Raw genomic sequence first — 27691 nt, 5'->3', positions numbered from 1 at the left:
GGTGTTATCTGAATCTCTACCTTTCCTTTCCCAAAGCATAAACATTAATGTTAGTGTAAATAATAATAATCTTTGTACTTAAAACACTAGAATAGTTGTGAATTTCAAAGCACAAACCTATATGACTATATAAAATAGGATACGGGACACATGCACCCAGCTGTTAATTTTTAAGTGCTTTAAAAAATTCCCAACAAGAGGTAAAATAGCACATTTTTATATAATCTATTAGAATAGTTACTACAAAGATTATTTACTAGCTTGAAATTCTTTTCTAAAACTGCCAACCAGTAATATGTATTATTACTTTTTAACAAAATAATGAATGTAATACGTAAGAAACTTAATGTCATTATCTTTCAAACGGAGGAGATTCGCTGAACACTGTGGGATTTAGGATTCTCCAGAGGAAACTTTCTGGGCTCAAAGAAGCTTGAAAAATGCTAAACTAAATGAAATTAAATGCGTGTATTTTACTGGATTGTATGAATGTGCACTTCCTGAAGGGTATCACAGACTTCTGTGTGCTAATGGGCACTGACATTTAGGGATAGAGACAAAAAAAGATCTAGCAGTTAGCCTTTCCCAAACTTCGTTCATTTTTTCGATACTTTTCTCCTGAAACATCTGTTAATATTCCACAAAATCATGCATTTGGGGAAACATAGGTATGTCTGAGCTATTCCAAAACGCCGTTAAATAATCACAATTCTGCATAACTAAAAATAAAATATCCCGAGATTTTTCTATATTATTTGCCATGCATTTAATTCAGTATTTAGAATTTTATTCTTGCAACCTATTCAGAGACTCTTATTTACTGAAATATGTAAAGAAACTTGACTTTAGGGATGCCTGTGTGGCTCAGTCGGTTAAGCGGTTGCCTTGGGCTCAGGTCATGATCCCAGGGTCCTGGGATCAAGTGCTACATCGGGCTCCTTGCTTGGCAGGAAGCCTGCTTCTCTCTCTCTCCTTCTGCTCTGCCACTCTGCCTGCTTATGCTCTCTCTTTTTTTCTCTCTCTCTCTCCCTGTCAAATAAAATCTTTAAAAAAAAAAAAGAATCTTGATTTTAAAGTCCTGTCAAAATTCTTGAAAATAAAGTTTTAAACTTCAAACAAATCCTAGAAAGGAGCATCTTTACTATATGTAAAGTAGAAGCTAGAACCATTTTGAGTCAAATGATCGCTTCATTTTAGGCATTTTTATGGTTGCGTGTTTGCTTTGTGCACTGTGCATGGTGAATTGAATTAATTGGAATTCAAAATGATTGAGAAAAGAGTATTAGCATACCTTCATAAAACTAAAATGAAAGGAGAATCCACTTGTTAAGTAAACATTTGATAGGTGAGTAGTTTCAAAGTCCGCTAAATGATGGAGGGGAGTGGGCAAAGAATGAGCTAGTTGGGTGATGGGCTTTAAGGAGAGCACTTATTGTGATGGGCACTGGGTGTTAGATGGAAGTGATGAATCACTAGATCCTACTCTTTTTTTTTTTAATTTATTTATTTGAGAGAGAGACAGTGAGAGAGAGCATGAGCAAGGAGAAGGGCAAAGGGAGAAGCAGACTCCCCACGGAGCTGGGAGCCCAATGCGGGACTCGATCCCGGGACTCCGGGATCATGACCTGAGCCGAAGGCAGTCGTCCAACCAACGGAGCCACCCAGGCGTCCCACTAGATCCTACTCTTGAAACCAATATTACCCTATATGTTAACTAACTAGAATTTAAATAAAAACTCAAAGCAAACCTAAAACCTTTTGGGGGGACATGTCTAATTATTTTAGACTATTACTGTATTAAAGCAGTGCTTTAAGGTATCATGAAATGATACTCTGGATGATCCAACATTACTTCCAAACACCAGTTACTTCTCAACTGACGATTCATCATACATACATACATGCTCAAATTTACTGAAGTGCTAGAAAATATAATGGACCAGGGGCAAAGTTTTTGATTCCCTTTCAAAAGTAGCTTTGGTCCTGGCATCCCATTAGATTGGAAATGTAGTTAGGATGTTGGATCCTGACCTTAAATTCTTGAGAAGTTGCCTGCTTGAATTTTGTTGAATTGGATGAGAATGAAAGGTCTAATTGTTCCCGTTTACTGTGAGAAAACAGGTTCTACTGCTAGCAGAGAAACTGAATATCCAACTCTTCTGGGTTGTGCCTAATTCAACAACACATATGTGAAAGGCTTGGCATCATACAAAGAATATTTTCAAACAAAACAAAACAAAAAATACAATATGTAAGTTATATTTTCTTTTTTTCTGTTTACAAGTGACTACCATGATGATGAAAGACATCTGTTCTTGGATCCTTAGGATATAGCATATCTAAGGGACCACAGACCACAGCAGCAGACTCTCTCCCCTAGTTCATGGAAGGAAATTTACCAAAGCAAAATTTCACTTGTCTTTAAATCATGGGAAAATAGCATTTGTAAAACCATAAAAATGATTCTTGAAATAACTGAAGTTCCCAGAGAAGAAGGCCTGGAAAGCGGAGAAGAAACTCAGTCTCATATTACTAGCCTGGGATTTTAGGGGGGGCACACATGAAATCTGGAATGCAGGGTGAGAACTGAAGAGAGAGTAGAATATATAGATTCTTATGCTTCTACATACTTACTTTGCCATAAAATAACTTCTACCTGTGGTTGATTTAAGTTGCCTTTCTAAATTAATTTATAAGTCATGCAAACTTGGGACAGTTGATGAGATCTTTGCAAAGACCAAAAAGCACATAAAATTAAAATATATGTGACTCTCAACAAACCTCACTTAAATGCTGATATAATACCTTGTTTGATTGTGACTAAGATCAGAATCCTCAAGTGGAGAAATCAGTTGTGGAAAACGTAGGCTCCCATGACAAAAATAACAACACCAGCAACAACAACCATGTGTGGAAGGCAATAGCATCAACAGCTAACATGAATTCATCATGTTTGGAGGCATTGGATAAATTTATCATAGTTTCATAATGAAAAGGCACATGCCTTCACACCTTGATGCTTCTAAAATCAGAATACATATATTTGATGAGTTTTTTCCTCCTGCAAATCTATTAAATCTATGTTGCAATTTATAATGATTGTGTCCCAGAATTGAAAAGTGTGGTTATATTAGCTTCTAACAAAGATCATTACAAAAATTAATGTAATTAGAAAGCATAGAGAAAGTCCATTAGATGGTTGGTTGTCTGACACCTAAAGGTAAAATTAGACACAAAAAAATGTAGCATTGAGTAAAAAGCACCAGAATAATGTTATTGCAGAAAAGGGATCTAAATGAAGAAAAAGAAGTTTAATCATTCTTTTAAGAATTTTCATATCAGTTAGGAGAAAACTGGCTGGAACTTGGTCTGATTCACTTCCTCATCTGCCAAACACATTCACACCAAATGAAAGATTCTTCATCTCAAGTTACACAAGATCTTTAATATGCACAAAGTTCATTCACGATAGTTTATGTGGTAATATTAATGTTAGTGCCTGGAAAAAGAAAATATATCTTTATTTACTTGCAGTGATTACAGAACCAAATATTTTTCTGGAAGAAAAATAAAAAGAGGCAGTAAATATCCCAGTTGGGCTTACTGAAATATGGACAGACTATAAACTATTAAGATGCAAAAACAAAAAAATCGTTTTTAAATGTCAGAAGTTATATATTGAAATGAATACTGCTCTTTAAAGTAGTGTCTGGGGGTGCCTGGGTGGCTCAGTGGGTTGGGCCGCTGCCTTCGGCTCAGGTCATGATCTCCGGGTCCTAGGATCGAGTCCCGCATCGGGCTCTCTGCTCAGCGGGGAGCCTGCTTCCCTCTCTCTCTCTCTCTCTGCCTGCCTCTCTGCCTACTTGTGATCTGTCCCTGTCAAATAAATAAATAAAATCTTTAAAAAAAATAAATAAAAAAGTAAAATAAAGTAGTGTCTGATTCTATGCTCTGACACATCTGGAGCTACTTTCAAGACTTGTTTTGAACCTCCCTTAGGGCCAATTGTTAAGGTAGAGAAGAGACCCAATCTCATTACCCTGTGTTCACATGTACCAAGGTTGGCTGATCAAAAGAAGTATGATCCTACTTGATCACCCACATTATTCTTTACACATGGCTCTCCGTGACAATTGCCTTTTCTAAAACTGTCCTCTGCTGACGGTTGCTCTCCTCTCCAAAGCTCCCTAAAGTTGGCTTCAGAACTGCAGGACCCAGCAGCCAGACCCGTGCCTGGCACAGAGCCAACACTTAGTGAAAACATACTGAATAAAAGGACACTGGGATAAAAGATAGATCTTTGGTCCCGCTGAGCATATAGAAAGTACTTCATTGATTTGCCACCTGTATTATTCTGGATGAATTCTAAGCCATGGTAGTAGCATTGCTTTTATGAGGACATTGCTTCCCAGTATGATTACTCTAAATGGGATTTGTGCATCTAATTTCTGGTTTTGTTGTTTGATTACACACATTTCTATATTGTCATCTCTTTTGTTTCAATTCCAGGAGAAAGTTGGCAGTACTAGGGAGCAGGATCGCTGGATGGACAACTCCAGAGGCAAGCGAGCAAATTAACAAACACATATTAAAACTCCTTCCTGGGAAATCAGCTATTTCCCAGATAGAAACCCTTAGTAAATGTGAAATATTTGGCAAATCTAACTACAAACACTACTTATAAGATTGATTTAGGAACCAAACAACATTCTGCAGCTATGAAAAAAAACAAAAATAATTTCAGAACATTTCCAGATTGTTGTAGAAAAATTCAGGCAATCTGAGAAAAATATTAAGGCTACATTGTTGTGAATGATGTTCTTACCGGTAATAGTTTTGGAGCTATTAACTGAATATACATCAATTAACTCAACAGAGGACGAATTAAAGTACTGAAAATGTACTAATATCCAGGAGTGACCATTTTCAATAGTTTTAAGTGAGTTGGCCTTACAGTAAAAATCATCCATCTATTCTGAGGAGGAACACTCAGAATGCACAACACCAGTGTCTCCTCCTCAATCTCATTGACTAAAAGTATGCATGCGATATTCATACTCCTGTCCAGCAAACATGGCAAAAGGGAATACAAATCTCTGGAGATGACCACTGTCCATATCATCAACAGCTAAGCCCTCCTGGAAACTCAGTTGTTCATTCTACAAGTATTTACTAGGAGATTGCCACATGCCGCTCTCTGCCAAACACTGGAAGAAATGAGCTAAGGGGACCAAAGAAGTGTTAAGACATGGTGCCTGACTGTCAGAAAACTTCCAACCTGTTAGGGAAAGGAGTGAACCACTAATACGTGATTAAGTGGAGAAAAGAGTGATTTAGCAACAGAGGCGATAGGTCCAAGAGAAATCAGGAGGAGGAAGGGCAGATGAAAGTGAGCTAAGATAGTCAGGTGGAAGCTGCACAGGGGAGTGGAACCTGAATTGACTGGTTAAAGAACAATGGGATGGGCTGAGGGCTGGGGGAGGGTAAAGGGTAGGAAGGGACACTCTGGTCAATGCAGAACATGTCGCGTTGCCCCTGTCAGTCTTGCTATGCTCATGCAAGCCTTCTTTCTCAGCCAGGGAAATACATATAGCCATGATTGTATCTGCCTTTTACTTAAGCATTTTCTTTGAAATTTCCCTGTCCTTGATGAAAGCAAGTAATAGTTGAAGAGGATTGTGTATTAAGAAATAACTTCCAACCACCTACTTTCTTTATTTAGGGATGTCACTTTGTATCATAAACCGATTTACTTCCTAATCTTGTAGAGCAAATATAAACATGGCAGTTTATGTGGTTGGACACGTGACTACACGTGGCCATGGCCTTGCTTAACTTCTACAAATGTCAGAAAAAGTGAGGCTAACTACAGGATTCCTTAGTCATCTGCCTTTGCTCTTTTATCATACTGTGTTCTGCATATAGTAATGAACTTTTACTGTACATTGACTGGTTGATTTTAACCATATTCTCAAGTAAGCATGTGAATATAATATAATGACTTTTCACATTAAGGGTCAGTCACAGGCTTTGTCGAAACACTGACAGCTTGCCCTCTGGGATTATATCATCTACTTTGTTGGTTGAGCCTTACAGCCTAGTCCAACTACCTTTCCAAATTTGGAAACAGAGGTGTATGCCATTGGTCTTGTAGAGAATAATGTTACAATAGCTTCAGCCAAGATGCCCAAACATCCTTGAACCCATCTCATGGAAGGAGTTCTAGGAGTTTGCACTGTCTGCATTCCATAAGCAAATAACCTTCAGACTGTAGCCCACATGGCCAGGAGTAGTATTCATGTTACTATCCATGGGAGCCACTGAAGGTCAAGGACAAAATGAGTGCACCAACATTGTGTGTTCATTTATGAAAGTGTAAGTTCAAGGTAGCTGAAGTAAAGAGGTCCAGTGTACTGAAAAAAAGAAAAAAGTATTTTATTAATGTATAGGAGACAATAATACCATAGGAATTAAGTAATGAAATATGACATAGTAAGAACAAAGAAATACTTAGCATAATTTTGAGTAGCATCTGAGACAAAGAGAAACATCTTATTGTAATCAGGAAATAATTGGTTATTCCAAAATTTAAACTATGTGATTCAATTCACAAATAAAAGATGAATGTTTAAAAATGATGATACAAACATATAGGCAGAATTGTCAAATCTACCTCTGTGAAAACTTTCTTTTTTGGAAGAGTAATACTCCTTAGCTTAGAAGAGTTGGTCAGTAATGACAATGACTTCCTCCATGGGGAGACAAAGGAATGAATATTTCATGGATCCACAGCAGTACATGATAAAGATTATTCATTTTCTCAGATTGGATTATGTCCATATAAAATAAAAATAGAATAATATTGTAATGATAAATGAGTTTCCAGCTCAATAAGGAGCAACATAATGTTTGCTTAAGGTTGCACGTGTCAACATATATAAGCCATTATATAAGTCCATGCAAATTCATCGTGCTACAAAATGAGATGCTAGCCTTCAAGATTACTAGTGAAATCTGGAACAGTTCACACAGTAATACAAAAACAGTTTATTTTTTTTTAATTATGTGTAATCCAGATAACTTTCCAAACTGGCGTAATCCCCTAAAGATCAGACACGTCTTTTCCTTCACATGCACATAACTTGCAAGCTACCAATTAATTTGCTGGCATCTCAACAAACACTTGTGATATTTTTATCATTGTTGTTTTTCTTTTAGAAATATGTATCATGAAAACTGATCCATTCATTATGCTGAATGGTCATGCAGAGAAGATGCAAATGAAGAACTCAAAACCACACTGATGAAAGGAAATGCAGAGAAATTCTATCAGACCATCATGACAATCATTACTGACCTCTTTCTGCTTCTAATTTTGTTGAATTCAGCCTTGTTCTCCCTCCCTCTAACTCACCTTTTGCTGGTGTAGTTCCAGCCTCCTTCTCTTTATTCGGTTCTGTGTGGAAAGTACAAGCACATTTTTAAAAGTGTCTTAAAGAAACCATTTTATTATGTGATGAGCAATGGGTGGAGGGTGGGAGAGAAGAAATTAATGAGAACAGAAGACATCATAAATGATGCTACATATTCATTTATTATGCTATACATGAGTTATGAACATGGGAATGATAATGTAGAATCACATTAAAATTTTAATAAAAGCAATGAATAAATCTGATCACTTTTGAAAAAAGTATACAGAGAAACATGCAATACAGATTTTGTTAAAATATACTTAGCTATGCTGGGACTATGTTAAATATGCTGGTGTGAAAGTGAGTATAAAATGTGGGTCACTTCATTTTAGACCCCAAAGGAACTGACTTTTTAAGGAAGCTTGACCCATGTAATGATTCCAATTGTTTAGACTTCCAGTTAATATAATAGTAATGAGTCAGGGTATAAAATCTATAATTGTCCAGTAGTTTCAAGGAAAATATTTTGGTGCATGTACTAATTTTCTAGGTTGAGATGAGTGGCAATTAATGGAACCCGAGAGCAGTAACATCCGATTTCATCAGTTGAGACAGACTATCTAGCTTACTTCTCTCTGTCCGGAATCATATTTAGATACCTGCAAATGGTGTCTGACTTGTGATATGTGTAAGAAAATAATTATTTTAAGCATGAATTCTCTCTCTTTCTTGGATTGATGAGCAGAGGTCTGAATCTCAGCTAACTAATAACTATTTTAACAGAGTTTGGGAGGAGACCTGTTTTAGCAACAGGAGGTCAGTATTATACAATGAATATGAAATATGCGTATGCTATAACAAGGGAAACTTTGGAGTGGCTCAGTGACAGCAACTGATCTGAAGAATAGAAGGAAAAGGTTATGTCCGTAATGGCCTGTAGGTCCTCAGTGTACTCAGTATTGTCAAAAATAAATTGGTATGTGCAAGAAGAAAACACACCAAAGAACGTCCTAAGAAGAATGTCACACTATACCGGCTAAAAGAAGACTAAACAGAGCTTGTCCCTGTTTGAACCCAGAAGGCACAGAGCCTCATTTATTCATTTTGATACATAGCAATATTCTTCTATACTGTTTAAAGGCTTTGAGAGTGTGAATCCAGTGTTCTTAGCTGGACAAAGGGGCTCCTATGAACAGTCAGATTTCTCAAAGTTCCCTCCTGAAAATGATCTCCAGGATGGAAGAGCTTCATAATCCCCTTATAAATGTCCATGCAAAAAGATCACCAGCAACTAAGGCCTAGTGAGCTTCTCTTTCACCTAGACTGTGGTCTCCAGTGCCCTCTCACCCGCTTCCTTCACACCATATTGTCAATTTAAGAAACCTGCCTTGAATCACAGATGGCCTTGGGAGATTCTCCCGGTATTGCTTGCGTTTCAGTTTGGCGGTTATGTTATACTAAGGGGTTCTTCAGGTTGTATTTTATCTTCTACTCGGTTGTAAGCAAACAGAATCCAGGGAAATGTTTTCCGCTTGGAGTTCCAGTCTTTTTCTCTTCCTTAGGTCTATGTGAATGCAAAAGCGGGCTTTACCTGCTCTGTGAAGTAGTAATGCCCACTGTCGCTCCCTACAACTCTTTACTCCTTGTTTTTTTGTTGCCACCTGGTGGACAACAGGGTACTAAGAATGGGAGAAGTGGAGCCTCAGAGGCCACCAAACTGTCCTGGAAACTGTTTCTCCAGGTGCTTGCTGGTGATATAGTTCAAGTGGGCAGGGGGCTGCTTGTCTTCCAGGACTGAGGTAAAATGCGTTCCCTAAACTCACAAGAAAGATGTGGGCTTTGTTTGCCTTTAGCTCTATGTGAAGAAGTGCTGCAAATCCTTCATTCCCTTGGAGGCTCAGGCTCCACAAAGCTAAAACATGGGCATAACAACAACTTTGGCGTCGCTAGAAAGGTTTCGTAAGTATGTGACATGCATTCAAATCAGGTACCATGAGAGGGATATATAAATACAATGCATTATTATTATGACTATCATTATTAGTATAAGCTTATGACAAGTGTGGTCATCCAACTTCTCCATAGGAGTTAGGTTAAAACTCACAGCTTCAGTGGAGGCCAGATCATGCTGGGATGGACGTTCTGTATTTGCGGCCCAAACACGTGAAGCGGTGTTTTTACTCACCTGGGGGTGGGGCTGGGGCTGGGGCTGGGGCTGGGGCAGACACTTCATTTTCTGGAAATAAAAAGAATAATGGAAGTGTTAGTCTCACTTCTCACAGGCAAAAGCTATTTTCCACAGCCCCACGCTGCACTCAACTCTAGGCAGCCAACTCACCTGTACTGACAAGAGGGATGGAGCAGGAAAAGCTTCAACCTGTGGCCAAGACATACTGCCTTTTAGTGTATGGTATGAGGTGAGGATCTAAATGGCACTCTATAGATTTCCATGGTGTACTGATGGGCAGAGCACAGGTAAAATGGGAATCCAGGATGTCCTGGCCAGCAGGCAGAACATTTAATGGCATTTAAACTGAGCCTGTTTTCCTTTTCTGGAAAAGTGAATACAACACCTATCCCATATGCACAGGTTGCAAAGAGGATAAGATGAGACACACTGAGTGGCGTTCGTGTCCCTCATGGTCCAAAGTACTCACACCCTGCAGAGCCTAAGGTGAGGACAGTGCTCGGTAAATGAGAGCCCGCTTTCCCCAGAGAGCAAGGACACTGCAGCATCTCTGACATCATCTTGCCCCCATGAGACGTACTTCCTGAATGGTGATGAGACCAAAGTCCTCTGGCTCTGCAGAGTTATCACAAGTCAAAGCAAGACTCATTGGGAAACAGAATCAACTCCTCTCCCTGTTATTTCTGGGAATGCACGTATCTGGTGTAGATTTCTTTCCTTTAAAAAAAAATTATTTATTTATCTATTTAATTGCGAGAGAGAGAGTGCATGTGAAGACGAATGGAGGGGCAGAGGGTGAAGGAAATAGAGAATCTCAAGCAGGCTCCACACCCAGCACGGAGCCAATACAGGGCCTGACGGCAGGACCCTGACATCAAGATCTGAGCAGAAATAAAAATTCGGAAGCTTAACCAACCAAGTCACTCAGACACCTCCTGGAGTAGGTTTCTATCTACACATATCCAAATTTTTGAGAGCTTTGGTTCTGAGGTTTTTATACCTGGCTTTGGATATCCAGAATTATAGAGAAGCCTGGCAGTGAATTCTATTAAAGAAACTTCTGTTAAAAAATATACTATGTCCAAGTAGTTAAGGGCACATCCCATGACCAAAGGGCATGGAATTTCCACTGTTGAATCCCCATTGATTCCGTGAACTGGGAATTAGTGACATGTGTGTGAATCAGCTTCTCTTACTCCATGGCAGAAAAGGCAGTTAATGAAGGTAATCTTTAAACTTATTTTCTGCTTGTCAAAGAAAAATTTGCATATTATAAGCACATATGGGATCCCAGGAGCTCTGTTCTTGTCCAGATCTAGGATTTTCTAGTTATTTTTCCCACGACTGGCTCTTTCTATGCAAAGAGGAAAACAGCTCACAGCAAACAGTTTAGCCCAAAGGTCATCACTATGTGTAGTCCCGGCAGGCTGGAATGGACATAGAAGAAAGAATGGACTGCACCCCAACAGAAGTCAAGAAAGGAACAACACAGTGTTATCAGGATGCCGTGATATCTCCTTCCATCACTAATTTTTGTGTGTGTGTGCTGGGTACAAACTCCAAATTAAAAAAAAAATTTATTTTCATTCAGATGCCCATAAATACGGTACTATTTACTAAAGAGGAAGAAATAAAACCAAAGGAGAGAAAACGTATAGCTTTCAGGCAGAAAGTAATGTGGCAGGATGCAATATAGTTTGAGGATACAGTGAAACAAGTGTCCCCTGGATGGCATCAAGGGAAACACTTTAGTTTCTTTACCACGTCATGGAAAGGATCTGTAGTGCCAGATCAACCAGAAGACAAAGCCCTCGGCCAAAGCATTTTATTTTCAGAGAGCTGAGTGCAGAAATGGGAATCTAATGTTGACCCCTTGGCTTTGGGTGAGTCGTTGCAGCACACAGATATCAGAATACAGAGAGCAAGAAGCCAACTTCTTTGGCATACTATCTTTCGGACAGGGTCATTGTTGCCTAATGCCCGAGAACCTCTGCCTGGTCTCCTTGTAGATGAGTTTCTCTGGCTTCCAGCCTCTTTTTCCCATAACTGCAGGGATTACTTAATGCCACAACCGTGTTTCACCCTGTTATTCTACCAGAGAGGGTCTCTGTTACCTATTGGTTAGGTCTACACTCTTTAAGTTGACATTCAAAGCCATTGCCAGTGGGCACTTCCTCCTTCCCTTCCCTTAGCGCACCCTGGTGGCCCCCGCTGTTCTGGTTTCTCTTTTCAATGTCTGATCTTTCTGCCCCTGAGAAGAGTGATGATCTTCTCCCCAGTAGACTTTGTTTATTCTCTGAATGTGATTGTGACAGGTAGATCTCGGTTCGAATCCTGAATCTACACCTTATTAGTTGTGTAATCTAGGGTAATCCTTAATCTCTGTCAGCCTCCCTGAACTCATTTGTGAAATAACAACAAGGTACTAATCTAACTAAATTATAAGCACAGTTCCCATATGTAGATAGAGCTCTATAATTTACAATAATAAGTACTATCGTTATTTTGTCAGTCTTGGTCTATCTTTTTATATTTCTCTGAGGATTCCCAGAATGATTTTCCCTTCTGTTCCCCTCCCTTATTCTCTTGGCATTCAGAACCCCATGATAATATACTCTTTATTCACTAATTATTTTAAAATTATTTTCCAGGGGTGCCTGGGTGGCTCCATGGGTTAAGCTTCTGCCTTTGGCTTGGGGCATGATCTCAGGATCCTGGGGTTGAGTCCCGCATTGGGCTTTCTGCTCAGCAGGGAGCCTGCTTCCCCTCCTCTCTCTCTGCCTGCCTCTCCACCTACTTGTGATCTCTTTCTGTCAAATAAATAAATAAAATCTTTTAAAAAAATTACAAATAAAATTATTTTCCATTTATCTCAGTGTATTTGTTTCTTTTCCCTCCTAGCTGAACAAGGACAGGGATCTTTCATTTCCTTTCTTGTCTCCCTAATACCTCATTTTCTTGTTGGAAACACATTAAATGCATAGTGAATTGATAAAAAAGAATTCAAAGGGCTTCACTGGTGATCATGTAGGGACTATCACACTGGCCAGGCTTTCTCAGCATCTATGTAAACAAAAGCCCATTTTTGTAAGGGAAGCTGTGCTTACTTAAAATCCTGTTTTGGAAGTAAGGCCAAGAGTGAAATCTAATAAAAATAAATAAAAGAGAATTACTCTGGATACTGAAACTAAGTGTGTTCTGAATGTGAATTGTCTGTTTCCATTGTGTTTGTATGTAAAAGCCCCCAAATCAGAACAAAATGAGAATTTAAAGGGCTTAGTTCAAGTTCCAACAAATCCACAGAACTTCGATCATTAACTGCCGATTGGATTATCAACAGAACATCAGCAGAAATATTATAGGATATTAATACTGATATTTTTAGAATGTTTGCAGGAAGTGGAAGTAGGAAAATGCATGCCTGCCTGGTATGAAGGCAGAGCCAGAACTTTTCCTTCTTGAAATCATAGAAACCCTGTTACTTTATAGCCAGTGGAGAATTTAATAGGCAACAACTACTTATAGGCACCCACTGCATGAAGGACACAGTGTATGCTGATGTGTGTTAATCCTTACCATCCTTACTACTCTCTAAAATCAGTGCTTTAAATATCCCCATTTTGCAGGTGGGAAGTGAGGCCCTTTGAGGTCCTTCAGCCCATTGAAAGGTGGAGCCAGGCTCCGTCCGGGTCTGCCTGACTCAGAACCTTGACTTTGTCATGTGGGGCTGCACTTCCCTTCTCAGCTTTCATATTTGGTGGAGGCAGAAGTGGACTGATGGACTTTCCAGAAATATCACTCCATTTTTCCTGGTGAGTTGGTTGATCTATTGCCATGGCCACATAACCTCCTATGGGTGTTGTACTAGCTGTAGGAGTGGAATGTGCCTGAAGTTCCTTATCTATGTAGTGGAAACAATAGCGTAACTTATCTTAAGAGTTGTTGGGAGAAGTGGGTGAATTCCTGCGGAAGCAAGGAATGTGGTAACAACATATACACTTCAATCTCTTTTTATTGTTATCACTGGTATTGTCATAATTTTACTCTGACACATTTGTGAGTACAGCACTCCTGTCTTTCTACACATGCCATTTGCTAGGGATTTGCCTTATTTCTAGGTCTGTGGCTATATCACGTTAGAACATGTTTGGAATTGGGTTGGGGGCTGAGGAAGCAGAGGAGGTAGACCCCTCAATCTCCTAACCGTAAAATGGTAATAATAATTGATTTTTGATGAAATTTACATACACTGCAGAGTCTGTACGATGTAGATAAATGGACCCACCAATCAGTAAATCCTGGTAGAAGAGAAAGGATAAAAAGATGAACTCTCAATAGTTTGCAAGACATTTGAAATGAAGAATTCCAGCTGTCTTAGACCTGGAGAAATGGGGAAGCTGGAATAGTAAAGGCCACGAATTAAAGGAATTAAAGGAATTAGATTGAAAATGCACGATTACAGGTATGTCTCAGAACCTAAGGCATCTCCTTTTGCCTCAAGGAACTGCTCATATATCTCTCTTACTCCAAGGCATCTTTTGTCGCTGATAGGTTGTGCCAAGCCCAGCTTCACCCACACCTCTAAGAGCCATTTGTATGTTCCCCAGATTCATTAGCTGCCTCTATAACAATGATTCATTCACAACGATTTCCACAGTACCCACTGAATGGGAACTGTAGGAAGAAGGACCCAGGCAGCCGGAATTCATTGAGCATAAATCTATTATAAATCTCCCAAGAGTGGGCACTGATAAGATGAGATGCCTGTGTTTAAGAAACTCACAGTTTGGGGCTCCTGGCTGGCTCAGTCAGTGGAGCATGCAACTCGTGATCTTGGGGTTGTGAGTTCAAACCCCATGTTGGGTGTAGAGATTACTTTAAACATTTTTTTTTAAGATTTTATTTATTTATTTACTTGACAGAGAGAGAGAGCACAAGCAGGCAGAGAGGCAGGCAGAGGCAGAGAGAGAAGCAGGCTCCTCACAGAGCAAGGAGCCCTACGTGGGGCTCGATCCCAGGACCCCGAGATCATGACCTGAGCTGAAGGCAGCGGCTTAACCCACTGAGCCACCCAGGCGCCCCTTAACATTTTTTAAATAAAAAAAAAGAAGATGCTCACAGGTAAATTAACTACTCTTTTCTATCAAGTCAGTCACAAAAGCAGGTGGCTTTGCACTCTCAAAACATTCAAGACTCAACATCTATAGTCCCTCTAGTGCTTCTGAAATTGCTGTGCACATATGAAATCACCTAGGGATTTGGTCAAGTGCAGATTCTGATTCTGGGGGTCTGTGGCAGGGTTTAAGTTTCTGCATTTCTAACAGGCTCCCAGGTGATTCTGATGCTGCTAGTCCACACCCCACACTGTGTGTAAGTAAGCTCAGACTATGCCCTAAATATCCCCTAATCCTGTCCCATTTCAAACGTGATTATAAATGGTGAAGGGTTTACAGTACATGGGGAGTTTTCCTCTCTGATCACAAGCTTCTTGAGGACAAGGTCTGTCTCCTCCTCCTTTTCAAATTCTGCACAGCAGGTGCTCTATAAATATAGTTGACTGGCAGAGTGTTCCTACGGGCACAAAAACCCCTTCTTCTCATTGCCAAGAAATCAAGAACCATTTGCTGGCACTCCAAGGGCAACTTTCTTCATCTGCGTTACCCACAGAGAACACTATGTCTCCCATTGGCGACCCTCCTGCTGGCTGAATGGTGGGAGGCATTCACCCAACCCCATCGTTTCTTAACAATGGCAGGAGAGAAATCAGGCTAGAGTTTTGCCCCTTGGTGCCGATAAACCCTTGCCTTTCTAAGGAATTCCGCCTTCCAAAATCTGGGCTGCAAATAACCCAAATAATAACAATCTCAGCAAATAACCCTCCATCAGCCATGCCAGCTCCACTGTCAATTAGCTTAGCCCTGTCCACACTCTCAGGAGGCACCTGTCCTTGGGAAGCTCTCCATGTCTTTAGATTTAGAGCAGAAGGTTATTTATTGAAGGGAGGCCCTGCTATGCTTCTGCTTATTCAAAAACCCAAAGGCAGCTTTTGTAGGACTTTTCTGCCAGGTGAATGAAGTCGGATTTTTGTCTCCCTCTTCCTCTTGCCTTGATTAGGAAACACACAGACGGGATGGACTAAAGGATATAGAACCTGCTGTTTTAAACTTCTTTTTAATAAAAGGAAGAAACTCGGAAACCCAGAAAATAATAAGCCCAAAGAAATATTCTTGTGGACAACATGAAAACTAACTAGATTCTGAACCAGCAACGAAAGCTACCTCGTTCTTCCTCAGGCAAGGACGGCTGTTCTTTGATCCTTTTTAGTTCACAGATATAGTCTTTCCCTCCCTCTGCAACACTGAAACATGTTCAAAGGGCTTGATCTATTTATGGTGGATTTTTCCTATGACCACCTACTGTAAAAAGCACAGGTATGCCACCAATGGCATGCCCACACGGAGAGTGCCAGGGCATTCTAACTGACGGGCACTGGTGGCAGCTAGTAAACAGAGAGCCCATATGTGGCCTTGGTGCTCTGCTAGAAGACCAGAACCTAGTCACTCCATAAATGGTCAGGTTTTCTCCAATGAGGTCCATTCCTATTTTCCAGGATCAAGGGTTCCATAGTCAGTAAATTGAAGGAGGAAAAAAATCTTTAGTCTTAGGAGGCATTAATTAACCTGCCTCTCTCTATCTAGGTGTCTCCACACCAAAATGATAGAAACATCCCAGCTCTCTCCTTCCCATGGGCTCACGGGCTCATATAATACATTGTTTGACCTACTTAAAAGTATCCTATTGACCCTCAATTTAGCCTTTTGCTAGCATGGAGAACGTAATTACAACATATGAATATGTTGTATAGGCATGGAAAAGACAGGGAGAACATAATAATAACAGTTGTTATGACCGAGTGGTAGGATTGTATGTCTTTTTTGTGGCTTTCTTTTTGTCACTTTTTTGGGATAAAATAAATGTGCTAAAACCATGTTTTGGTAATTTGGTGTGTAGACGAAGACTGTTACATTATTCTTTTTTTTTTTTAAGATTTTATTTATTTATTTGACAGAGAGAGAGAGAGCACAAGCAGGGGGAGAGGGAGAGGGAGAAGCAGGCTTCCCTCCGAACAGAAAGCCCAAGGCGGGGCTCGATCCCAGGACCCTGGGATCATGACCTAAGCTGAAGGCAAACGCTTAACCGACTGAGCCACTCAGGCGACCCTGTTACATTATTCTTAATTATTATTTATTCTCAAAGTCTCACTCTTGGTTTGAAATAAGCTGTGTGAATGCTTTATATATTGTAAACATTGTGGTGAATGAGGATCTATCTGGCCAACTCCTGTTTTTGTCATTTTTGGTAGTATAGCAAGTTATCTTTCTTCTTAGGTTAAATAGGCTAAACACATCTGGCATATCCCCCGTTGATAGTGGGGTTTGGGACTGCATGCATGTTGCAGCCTCGACCTCATATGTCCAGCACAATGGAGATTGCTTTAATATAAAATATTATTTGCATGAAGATGTTAATAATACTTGGAGAAGTTTTGGATATATGAATTATAAGTGTCATTAAAAACACAATGACAATGCGTTCGTACTGGTCATATTCTTTATGAATCAGAATCTAGATTTTGGACATAAATAAATGTTTAATGTAACATTTTCATAGTTATATGCTTAATTCGTCCCCTATTCTATTCATTATAGGCTGTGGGTGTGGATATCTTGTACCTTGGTATTTAAGGATTTAGATACTTTTTTAGAGGCGATTCTTTACTTATTTGTAATAGTGACTCCTAAAGTATTGTCTAGGCTCCTCGAGCGCTCCTGAGACTTTTTTAGGGAGTCTATAAAGTCAAAACAATTTTCATAATGTTAAGACATTATTTGCCTTTTTCACTCATATTCTCTCAACAGATATGCAGAGGATATATAATGTGTGATGACATCAAAATTGTCTGAAAGCTAATAGAATGTGTACTGTGTATTTTTATGTTTTAAAATTTTATCATTTTTAATTTCTAATATAGTAAATATTGACAGATACAATGTGTGTAAACACATTTTAGTATCTCAATAATTATTAAGTGCCAATGTATCTGAAACCAAAAAGTTTAAGAAACATTTAGAATTTGTGGTAAATCTTCTTAAAAAATTATTTTATGGGTGCCTGGGTGGCTCAGTGGGTTGGGCCTCTGCCTTTGGCTCAGGTCATGATCTCAGGGTCCTGGTATGGAGTCCCGCATCAGGCTCTCTGCTTGGCGGGGGGCCTGCTTCCTCCTCTCTCTCTGCCTGCCTCTCTGCCTACTTGTGATCTCTCTCTGTCAAATAAATAAATGAAATCTTTAAAAAAAAAAGAATTAAAAAAAAAAACTCATGTCATATGTCATTAAGGAAAAATCTGTAGCTTTGATTAATAAAATGAATGAAGCAGTCAAAAATCATAAATTGATTTAGTGGGCTGAAATATAAGTTATTTTCCTTTGTGTACAGTAATAGAGACAAAAGGGCAATAGTGTCTAGTACCTCACCATCTCCCTACTCAGAATTCAAGTATCTAGCAACCTCACTTGTCCAGATAACAGCTGCTGACTGGCCAGTTTAGAAGGGTCTCCAAAATGCAAAGTGGATTTGTCTCCAGCTCCTCAAGCTCTGTGCACTGGGAGTGCCAAATGCTTTACTCACAAGAGAGCCCACCCAGGTCCTCAGCTAGCATGGGAAGTGGGACTAGAGTGAGGCAGGCCAGGGGCCAGATTTAAGGAGGCCCTTGCTCACAAGTGCCAATCCAGCACTTGCACGACCCTGAGAGTGAGTGCCTCCTTAAACATATTGCCACAGGTGCCCCAGGGACACTCCACAGTGCAGCCCCACTCTGGGGGATTAAAGACCTGGCCTTGGGTCCACAACAAACAAGAAAAGAGAGGGCAGCATCACATACTGACTGACAAGAGTAATAAAAGAAGACAGTGGACTTGTAGCAAGGGATAAAACAGGAGAGCTGTGAAAAACTGTACACAAACTCAAAATACAAGTAATATGAGCCCATTTAATACAAAAGCAAATAATATGGGCTCTCAGGATATCATGTACACTAACTGACATCTATAATTTAAGACAAAGTTATACGCAGCTGACCTTTGTTTTTAAAAGCAAGGAGTAATATGTTCCATTTTCAGTATGTTTCTACCCAAAATGGTTAAAATAATAAGGTTCAAGAGCAAAATAAACTCTTAGATATCCAAGGAAATCAGCTGTTTCAGAAAGCTTCAGTCAATTAAATCCATATTCATTCACTGGGGCTAAATATTGTCGGACCATATTCTAAGACTCTGAAGAAATGAATCTAATTATGCATCAAGTGTGCAAATTTTCAATGACTCATTATTCAGTTTGATGGAATTTCCCTGAACTCACAGGATTTTTTCCCCCTTCTAGTCAAATTGTTCTTATGTCTTTCTAATTACGCTGTGTTTCAGCTTGCAGAAGTCATTCCACACAGGAAGAGGATTAAAATACAGTTAGTATTGCATAGCAACACTATGCCTCTCATTGTTAACATGGGGCTGGATGAAAAAGAGGTCATTTGCTGAGATCTGATGAATTGTCTCTTTTATGTTATTCTTAAAATGTTTTGAAGTAAGAATCAAACAGGGGTTGGAGTGGCATAGATGGGGGTGGTGGTATGGGAAAATCTTTACGCAAATAGAGAAAGTTTAAAAATTTAGCAGAGGTCACAAGGAAATTATTGCAAAAGTGATTCGAATTGTTAACAATTTCCCCTTTTAGTCCCTGATTATGCCTCTCCTGAGAGTCTGTTCCTGGGCAGACCTTCACCACAATCACACCATTCTTAAGTGGTTCTATGGTTATCAGATACATCCCCTACAGGCCTTGCCGCAAGGCATTGCTGGGCCTCACATTGGGTGACTTTTTAAAAATAGAGGAAGGACAGGCCTGCTGCCAGGTGGGGTCATAAAAATAAAATTCCACAGCAGTAAACACAGTGGCACTCAATCAATTACATCCATATGTGGTCATGGAGAGTTCGTTATGTGGATATCCTAGAAATATTCAGACCTGAGGAAGACCCCACCTGCTAAAAGCACCCCTGGTGGGGAGAGAAATCTTAATGTTCCACCAACCCAAGCCTTTCAAACTTTGGGGGTGGATATAGTTACATGGTCAACTGTGCAGGGTGACTCTTTCATCTAAGTGGGAAAGGCCATGCTCCCACAATGGAACAGTGAAGAAACAACTAGTCATCTTCATCTGTTTAACAGCTGGAGACCCCCAACTGGACATGGCATATTTCAGTAGGAACACAGCAGAGGCTCTGGAGCGTAGACCTCTTATTTGATCTGGGCTTCTGTGGGGGGGAAGCTAAGATGATTTACAAGTAAAAAAAGAAAATACTCATATTGGTGACGATCATGGCTAGGATAATAACAGCAACTGTTTGGGAATGTATTCTAAATATTGATGATATTTATTAAATAAATATTGAGTAGAGGAGCAGGCATTGTTAGGTACCTTACAGTGGTTGCTATGGGTTTCTGGAATGCCCTCAAAATGTATGAGAAGAAGAAGGCATGTAACACCTTATACTACATTCTGAGCTTGCTGTTTTAGAAAGAAAAGAGTTAAGCTCTTATAAGCTAGGTCCTGTTCTGAGTTTTTTACCTTATTTATCTTATTTCCTTCATGTAAAGACCTAATGGGTTAGGTATTATTATTATTCACATTACACAGAGGAGGAAGCTGAGGCATATGTAGTGTAACTAACTCAATACATGGTCCAGCTGGAATTGGAAGAATCTAGAATGTTCTATGAATAGTACACTTTGTTTATGTCACTATGCTTAATAATGATTATTAGTTAATAGGCATAAGGAAAAAGCCCAAATGCATACTACATGCAGGACAAGTCTAAAGACATCTAACTTTTAAAAAATGAGAAATTAAAATGAAGAATTATACAAATAGGTGAATTTTTAGTTATAAATAGAGCATCTGTTACAAGATATATAAAATTTTGTTAAATGCAAAAGCTAATAGCTGATATAAGTAAAGAATTCCTGAGGAGTTTAAAAAGAGATTTGGTACTATTTTGAGGGAGAATTAGATGATTTTGGAGGAAAAAAAATATTTTCTAGCCTAGGTTCTTGTAAATATCTACAGTACAAGCCAAAAAATGAATAAAACAAAATTATAAGATCTAACATCTGACATATTATTAAACATTACTTTAGGTGTTATATTGATGTGCCAAATTGGCCCATAAAAAGATTCCTAAGGGAGTGTAAAAGGGCAAAAGACTTATCAAAGTGGATTTCAGACTTGAAAGGCATAATGAAAGTCAGATTACAGTTAGCTTTTTATGAACTCATTTTAGAGAGAGAAGTAAGCATGTGATTAAATGATCCTGGTTTGCCAAATCGACTACTTAACGCCCCAGTCTGATGGAATCTAAAATGTTACTCTGGAAATGCATAAATAATGCACTGCCCATAACACAGGAGTAGAAAACCCATAAATAATCTGTCCGTGAATGGGAACATCCTGAAATTCGGTTTGTTGTCTACTGGTGAGGCCGTCCAAAACAAATGTGCTTTTTGTAAGTTAAAACTGGGCCTAGCGACACAGAGGAGAGCAAACAATATTGTCACTCTTATAGTTTGGGCTCGTCTTTATAAAAAGCTGTGGGGACTGAAGCCCTGTTCTCTCTGGTTATAAGATGATTTGCATACTTAGAGGAAGTTAAGTGATAAAGTCTTCTTTTTCACAGCTTCATATTCTTTTATCACTATACCTTCAAGTATGAGGAAGCTGCTCTTGAGTAAATAATAGCTACTTCGTGATTACCCTAACTAGGAACACTGTAAGTCAGTAACTGCCTTTCTACATATTTTTTGGGTTTTCCTCGGGTGTAATAGGCTGTACCAACAAGTACTCCAGAAAACACATCTGTTCCTGTCAGGAACTGACATAGAATAAAAACAAAGAAAGAAGACATGGCCAAAGTCCCTCAGGTACACACATAAAATAAAAATTTTCTGCTTATTTTTGATTGCTTGAGCTTTCTTTAATCCTGTTCTTTATTACCTAACACATCCAAGTATGTCTAGAGGTGAGGTCTAGAATTACCAGAAGCCATAGGCTGCCAAGAATATTTTGTGTCTCTTAATATAGGTTTCAAAGACTAGTTAAGGAGGAGCACAGATAAAAATAGTCATTATTAACAATAATAAAAATTCTTCTCTCTGTGTGCATAAAGAACCTACAAGTAAATTTTAGAGAAAATAATTATAAGAAATTTCAGCAAAAATAACAAAAACGCTTTCTAGGGCAGTAAAAGAAACCACACTTATTTTCTTTCATGGCGGTTTCATCCCACAACTCTCTAACGCTTAAAAAAGGGATCTATTTGCTTATGAAAGTATTACAAAACCATTGTTTTCATATTTGCTCAAGTTTCTAAAAAGGCCACTTGTTTATTTAGTCATTGCACCCATGCATTTCTTAAAAGTGACTTCAGCCTGGATGGTTTCTTCAGCGTTCATGTCAGATTCGGGGATCCTTTGAAGTTGCTATAAATAAGGAAAAGTGTGAATTGTGTGTCCATAAGGGGCCTAAAATGACACGTTTCAAGGCCATGTCTTGTGTCCAAAATAAAGGGAGTCATTGAGGGAACGGAGGCTGGTGGGTGCTTTCCTTTTTCCTTTCTTTTAGGTCCCTTGGACACCCGGGAGAGCCCAGCCTTTTCCTTTGTTCATTTCAGGAACTCTCTTACCGCTGACTTGGCTGGGGTTTGAAAGGCCTGGGGAAGACTTCTTCAGATTTACTGGATGAGAAGCAGGGATACAATTTGTTTTTCCAAAGTTTTTTTAAAGCGATATATTTAGGACGCTTGAGAGGAAAGAATTGGCCAGTCCTTTATTTATCTTCCTAACAGGTGCAGCTCGGGCAGTCATAAAAGCAGGCTACTGAAAAAGAATGATTTTGCCAAGTATTAAGCCTCTCTGGTGTGCATTTGCCCCAGAGTATTCCTTCTTACAGCAGAGAGCTCAGATCTCCCCCACCCATCTCCTGTTCGGTGTGGCAAAATTTTTTCAGGGGGAAAAGAGCATGGCATTCATTCATACAACTTCTTTATTCCTCATCCAAATCTACAATTTGGCCTACACGAACCATTTCAAATTTGGAGGAAAATTGTTGCCCTTGATCAAATAGCCTCCCTCTTCTCCCATTCTTTCTCTTACTTCCTACAAATTAACTCTCCCTCAATTTTTTTAAAAGATTTTATTTATTTATTTGACAGAGAGAGAGAGAGAGGGATGGAGGGAGGGAGGGAATACAAGCAGGGGGAGTAGGAAAAGGGAAGCAGGCTTCCAGCAAAGCAGAGAGCCTAATGCGGGATTCCATCCCAGGACCCCGGTATCATGACCTGAGCCACCCAGGCGCCCCTTCTCCCTCAATTTGAATGAAAGGTGGTATTCTAAATGTGAGATGACATTTCCCCCCAAAATTTATTTTGGTGTTTGAAATAGGCCTTCCAGTCTCATGCAGGTAGAACTTGAAGGTCAAGGAGTAAATCTGAGAGGGAGGTTTGCCATCACCAGGGCACATTTTCTGACGATGACTAAGCCTTGGGCGATGCTGAGGAATAAGCAAGAGGTCATGAATCCTGCTCTACATTCAGATAGGTTTGGGGCAGAAGTTTAAAATGTGATGAAATCTCTAGGGACCAAGAAGGAAGGATAAAGCAAAGGAAAATCTCCTATGGACTGAAAGAAAGTTTTTCTCTATTACCATGTTCCTGTCTATTCCTACTGAAAAAGGCCAAGATGGTTTTGACAGATAGATCTTGTATGTTGATATGACAAAAGAGTCCATAGTAACAATGCCATACCTTTGATCCCTGGAGTTACCGGAATGGTCCCTTAAAGTTATGGTCATAAATGAACCTATGTTTTGTCATATGTTTGAATTTTCAGGAAGAGGTTTTACATGGAAGACGAGAAGGCTACAGTGTCTCTCCCAAGGTTTCATGAATCACACCCAAGCACCAAAGAGAACTTATGCTTTTCCCTACAAGTTAAGCACATGAAATATAACAGGGCTTGATATATCACATAACAAAAAGTGAAATTCTTGTTAAGGCCTCAACTTGGTATTTTAGAAGCTAAGTTTTCTAAGCCCTATAGATTGTGACAGTTAACAATTGTCTAAGTATATTAAAGAACCAGATTTTAATGATCACGTACTGAGGAGACAGAATTGAGGAAATCATTTTTGTGGATTGAAAAGCCATTTACAGTATTTTAAACTATTAGGGATTCTACTGCAGAAGAATTTTCTAATTTCTAATTAGAAATTTTCTAGTTTCACGTTGATAGAAATCACTTTTTGACAGGAAAAGAGAAATTTCTAGTGAAAGGTAATTTCTTTACATAGTAGAACCCAGAGGCAATTAACCATGAGGGCTTTTAGAACAGAATCCCAGAGACTAGAGTATAGTAAGTCCTCAGTTCATGGCTGATACATAAATACATGTATCAGTAAGGCATTCTGGGAGATTCCCACAAATCTGAAACTTCTGCCCACATCCTGTTACTATTCGATTAGAATAATCTAATTTTGCTAGGCCTCAGGTTCTCCATGATTCCCCAGTGCAAGATAGATCTTTTATTTCCAAATGACCAGTACAAATACTCTAAAAATTCTCTGATGAGTAACTCTACAATTGATGAAGGTGGAGAGGAGAGCAATGGGAAGTGGTTACTCCTTAAAAGCAGGGCTTTCTTTCTCCAAAAGGGGTTACTGAACCATCCAGAATATTTTCAAGAGCCTAAATCAGGACTGTTGACTAATTACTTCCACTAGACTTCCTCCTTGAGGGACAAAGTTACACCTGTCCTTCCTCCACCTCCTTAGAAGATTTTAGTTCTCCCAAGACCCAACATGAAGCTCCCAGAATTCAGCCACTGTAGATTGGGAGGTGATTAAGAGAGATATCTTTTACACGTGCTGAAAGCTCAGCCTCTTTTGAGGAATTGCCAGGTCCTCCTGGATCCTAGGCCCATACCCTATTAAGATTCATAGCAAGTGGTGATATCCTTCCTGGGCATGGTTCTCCCAGCAGGAGAAGAGATGTAAGGAGATCTATAGGGACTGCAGGAACCTGTCCCTTGGGGGTATTTCTGTCGATAGTTCAAAATGACTCTGAAGAACTGGTTTGGTGACATGTTTTATTCTTGAGGCTATCATCCAGAGGGATGCTTTTATGGAACAAAACCACCCCCAGTGGAAATGAAATCAGTTAGGAGAAGGTGCAAGGACCAGAAGTGTTCCTGAATTACCGTACTCCTTACTCCTTAATAGAAACACTATTAAAAGGCAGTGATTTCATTAGGAAAACTGTGTAAAGTACAGTTCCTTTAAGAATCAGTTCTGCTCACAAGGAAACAAACAAATAAATCCCTGTGCTTCCTCAAACGATTTTAAATATATCAGTAAAACTCTTTTTATCCCCACCATCCAAATTTAAACTAACGAAGAATCTATGAGTATATAATTACTGTCCTGGGTTGGGGGATTCCGACACAGCATATCAACAGTGCTTTTATGGCAAAAGATGATCGTGGCAACTATGGTATCTGTATTGATTTATTCAAAAGGAAAAAAGAAACATTTTTGGGGCGGTATGCTGAAGTTAAAGATAGATCTTCCTCTCTGTAGCTCTAAAATTTCATTGTCTCTAAAAGCAGAGTGGGTCAGATTCAGTTGTCAGACCAAGAGTAAAACTTCATCACCTCTAGCAATCAGAATAATTTAATTAGCTTTATAGGCTCTACAGTCTGTCATCTTATTTATTAGTTTTTCAGCTTGTCATTTTCAATGGAGTGTTAAAATAACACATGCGAATTCATCCACTAAATGCAGGATAATTAAAACAATATTCTGTCCTTAGTCAGGAAACTTAGAATGCAATTCACCCAAATAAACCTTGAAGAGGCTAGTCAAGTGACAGATCAAATAAAAAGGACACTTAATACACATGTAAATCATTTGCATTACAAATAAGACACTTTAGCAGGGGTTGGACTCACTGCCTGATAGTCGGGATTAAGTTCCCATATTAATGCATGCATTTGGTGTGGTTATTTTGGGTGGAAGACTTCATCCATCAATGCCCTCCACCACTAAGTAAAGCTAACCTGTAAACTGATCACCACAGCCTGTCAACACTGGCTACTTAATTACATAAAGAAAATATATTTCAAAGACTTCTGATAATTTGGGTAGCATTTCAACTTCAGGTTCAATGTCTAGCATCTTTTCCAAGGTTCTTCAAAACAGTGGTTAAAAGCAGTTTTAAGAATTAAAAATTGAAAATACTAAATACTATTTTTATGCTTCCTGCTCATCTTTTTTTGGTTTTATTTGCAGAAGTAAAAAATAAAGATTCAGTAAGCACTAATGAAGACTAACATGAATGAAATAATATTTTAAAAAGATATTTCCATTAAAAATTAAACTCAATGTACTTGTGCAGCTAATGTGGGTTTTTTCATTACTTATTTTAGTAATTTCTAATTCCAATTTATTTGTTGCTAATTAGTAGTTTTCAAATACTTATTTTTTCATAGAAAGGAGAAACTACTGATTGGAGGAAGCATTTCTTCTAATGAAGAATATTATCATATTTTCAGTGTAATTCTTTTTAAAAGGCTACATATTATGAATAGGTCTACAACAAAACTCATTAAAGAACACAACCTAGCAGTAATATTCTTTTATCAAGTTGTCTGATTTCCTTTTTGCATGCAAGAATTTAGCAATATAGTAAGTAATGAAGTTTCAAAACACCGATAAAAACAAAAAAATACCTGCATCTGTAAATCTGTATATTTTAAATGTCTTTCCATGAAAAACTATAGCAAATCTGGAGATACTGTCATAAATTCTTTTTTGAAATCTCGATCAAATTTATTAACTAAGAAACTACTACAAAGTCCCTCCCACCACCCACGAGTTTCAAACACATGATGAAAACTTTGTAACTGAATCTAAGAGAATATGCTTGAAAATGCAGTCTATTCATCATGAACTTCTTTACATGACACTTTGATGATTCCTTTCAACTTAATGATAACATTAAAATTTGATCATTTTAGTCCCTATACCTTCATAAACCATCTGTATCAGATATTTTCCAATCTGTTATACTTTTCCTATAATTTGCCTCTGGTCTGTTTATTGTAAAGGATCTTTTCCTTAAATCGCAGTGATCCTATTATCTTGTAGTCTGTTGAAGAAATAAACATACTTTATTAAAAAGTGCAACAAAGAGATTTATGGATGAGTCTTACCCTCTTTCTTAGTGGGTTCTGGCATGACCACAAGAAAATGTTATTCTCCAAAGAGTTTGTTCCCCTCCGACACCAGTTGACAGAAACCCCACAGGCAGTCAGAGAGGGTGCAGGTCAGCGTGACAAGCAGCTGGGGAAAAGTCCAGGGCTTTTATACGCTGTCTGCACAGCAATCATGTTGGCACCTCCCTTTCTTCAACACAAGGATGCTGGAACTTGACAGCTAGGAGGACCTTTCTCACATCTGTTGTCTGCACTCTGCTCTCTCGCCTACTGGAAGGAATCTCCTGTCCATCTCATGTGGCTATGAGAACACCTCTAACTTTCTAAATTCAGCTGCAGCTTCGTGTTCCTTCTTACTTTTCTCTTTCTGTCTGACAGAGGCATGTGACAACTCAGGAGTGCAAAATGTTTGTCAGATGATAAAAAAATTAAGTTAAAAATCATAATATACTCATTCAACATACACCTTAATTTTCATTAAGATTATAAGGAAAAAAAGTCTCTGTGTTTGGAGAACAATTCATCTGTTCTTAATCATTGGTTTTAATGTTCTTTTTAAAAAGATTTTTAATTTATTTATTTGAGAGAGAGGGAGCAGACTGACAGAAAGAGAGAGAAAGAGAGAGCAGGAGTGGGGAGGAGGAACAGAAGGAGAGGGAGATGCAGACTCCGTGCTGAGCAGGGAGCCTGATGCAGGGCTAGATCCCAGGA

The 27691-nt window shown here is 38.9% G+C and overlaps 1 protein-coding gene across 4 annotated transcripts in view; it reads right to left on the bottom strand.

The window, feature by feature from the left end:
• MYBPC1 (myosin binding protein C1) overlaps window positions 1–27135 on the bottom strand; it is an 87182-nt gene extending 60047 nt beyond the window's left edge. For 3 of the 4 annotated variants that reach the window (XM_047741284.1, XM_047741285.1, XM_047741287.1), the window contains exons 1-3: window positions 26978–27135; window positions 9601–9651; window positions 7415–7456 (exon numbers count right to left, since the gene is read on the bottom strand). In XM_047741284.1, the coding sequence (XP_047597240.1) occupies window positions 7415–7456; window positions 9601–9651; window positions 26978–27002 (118 nt within the window). In that variant the 5' untranslated portion in view covers window positions 27003–27135. The remainder of the gene's footprint in view (window positions 1–7414; window positions 7457–9600; window positions 9652–26977) is intronic. The other variant, XM_047741286.1, reaches the window with a different exon arrangement.
• Window positions 27136–27691: the final 556 nt, after the last annotated feature.

Source organism: Lutra lutra, chromosome 8 (genome assembly GCF_902655055.1).
Source record: "Lutra lutra chromosome 8, mLutLut1.2, whole genome shotgun sequence".
NCBI classification, from domain to species: Eukaryota; Metazoa; Chordata; class Mammalia; order Carnivora; family Mustelidae; genus Lutra; species Lutra lutra.
This window is presented reverse-complemented; position numbering and strand designations above follow the sequence as displayed.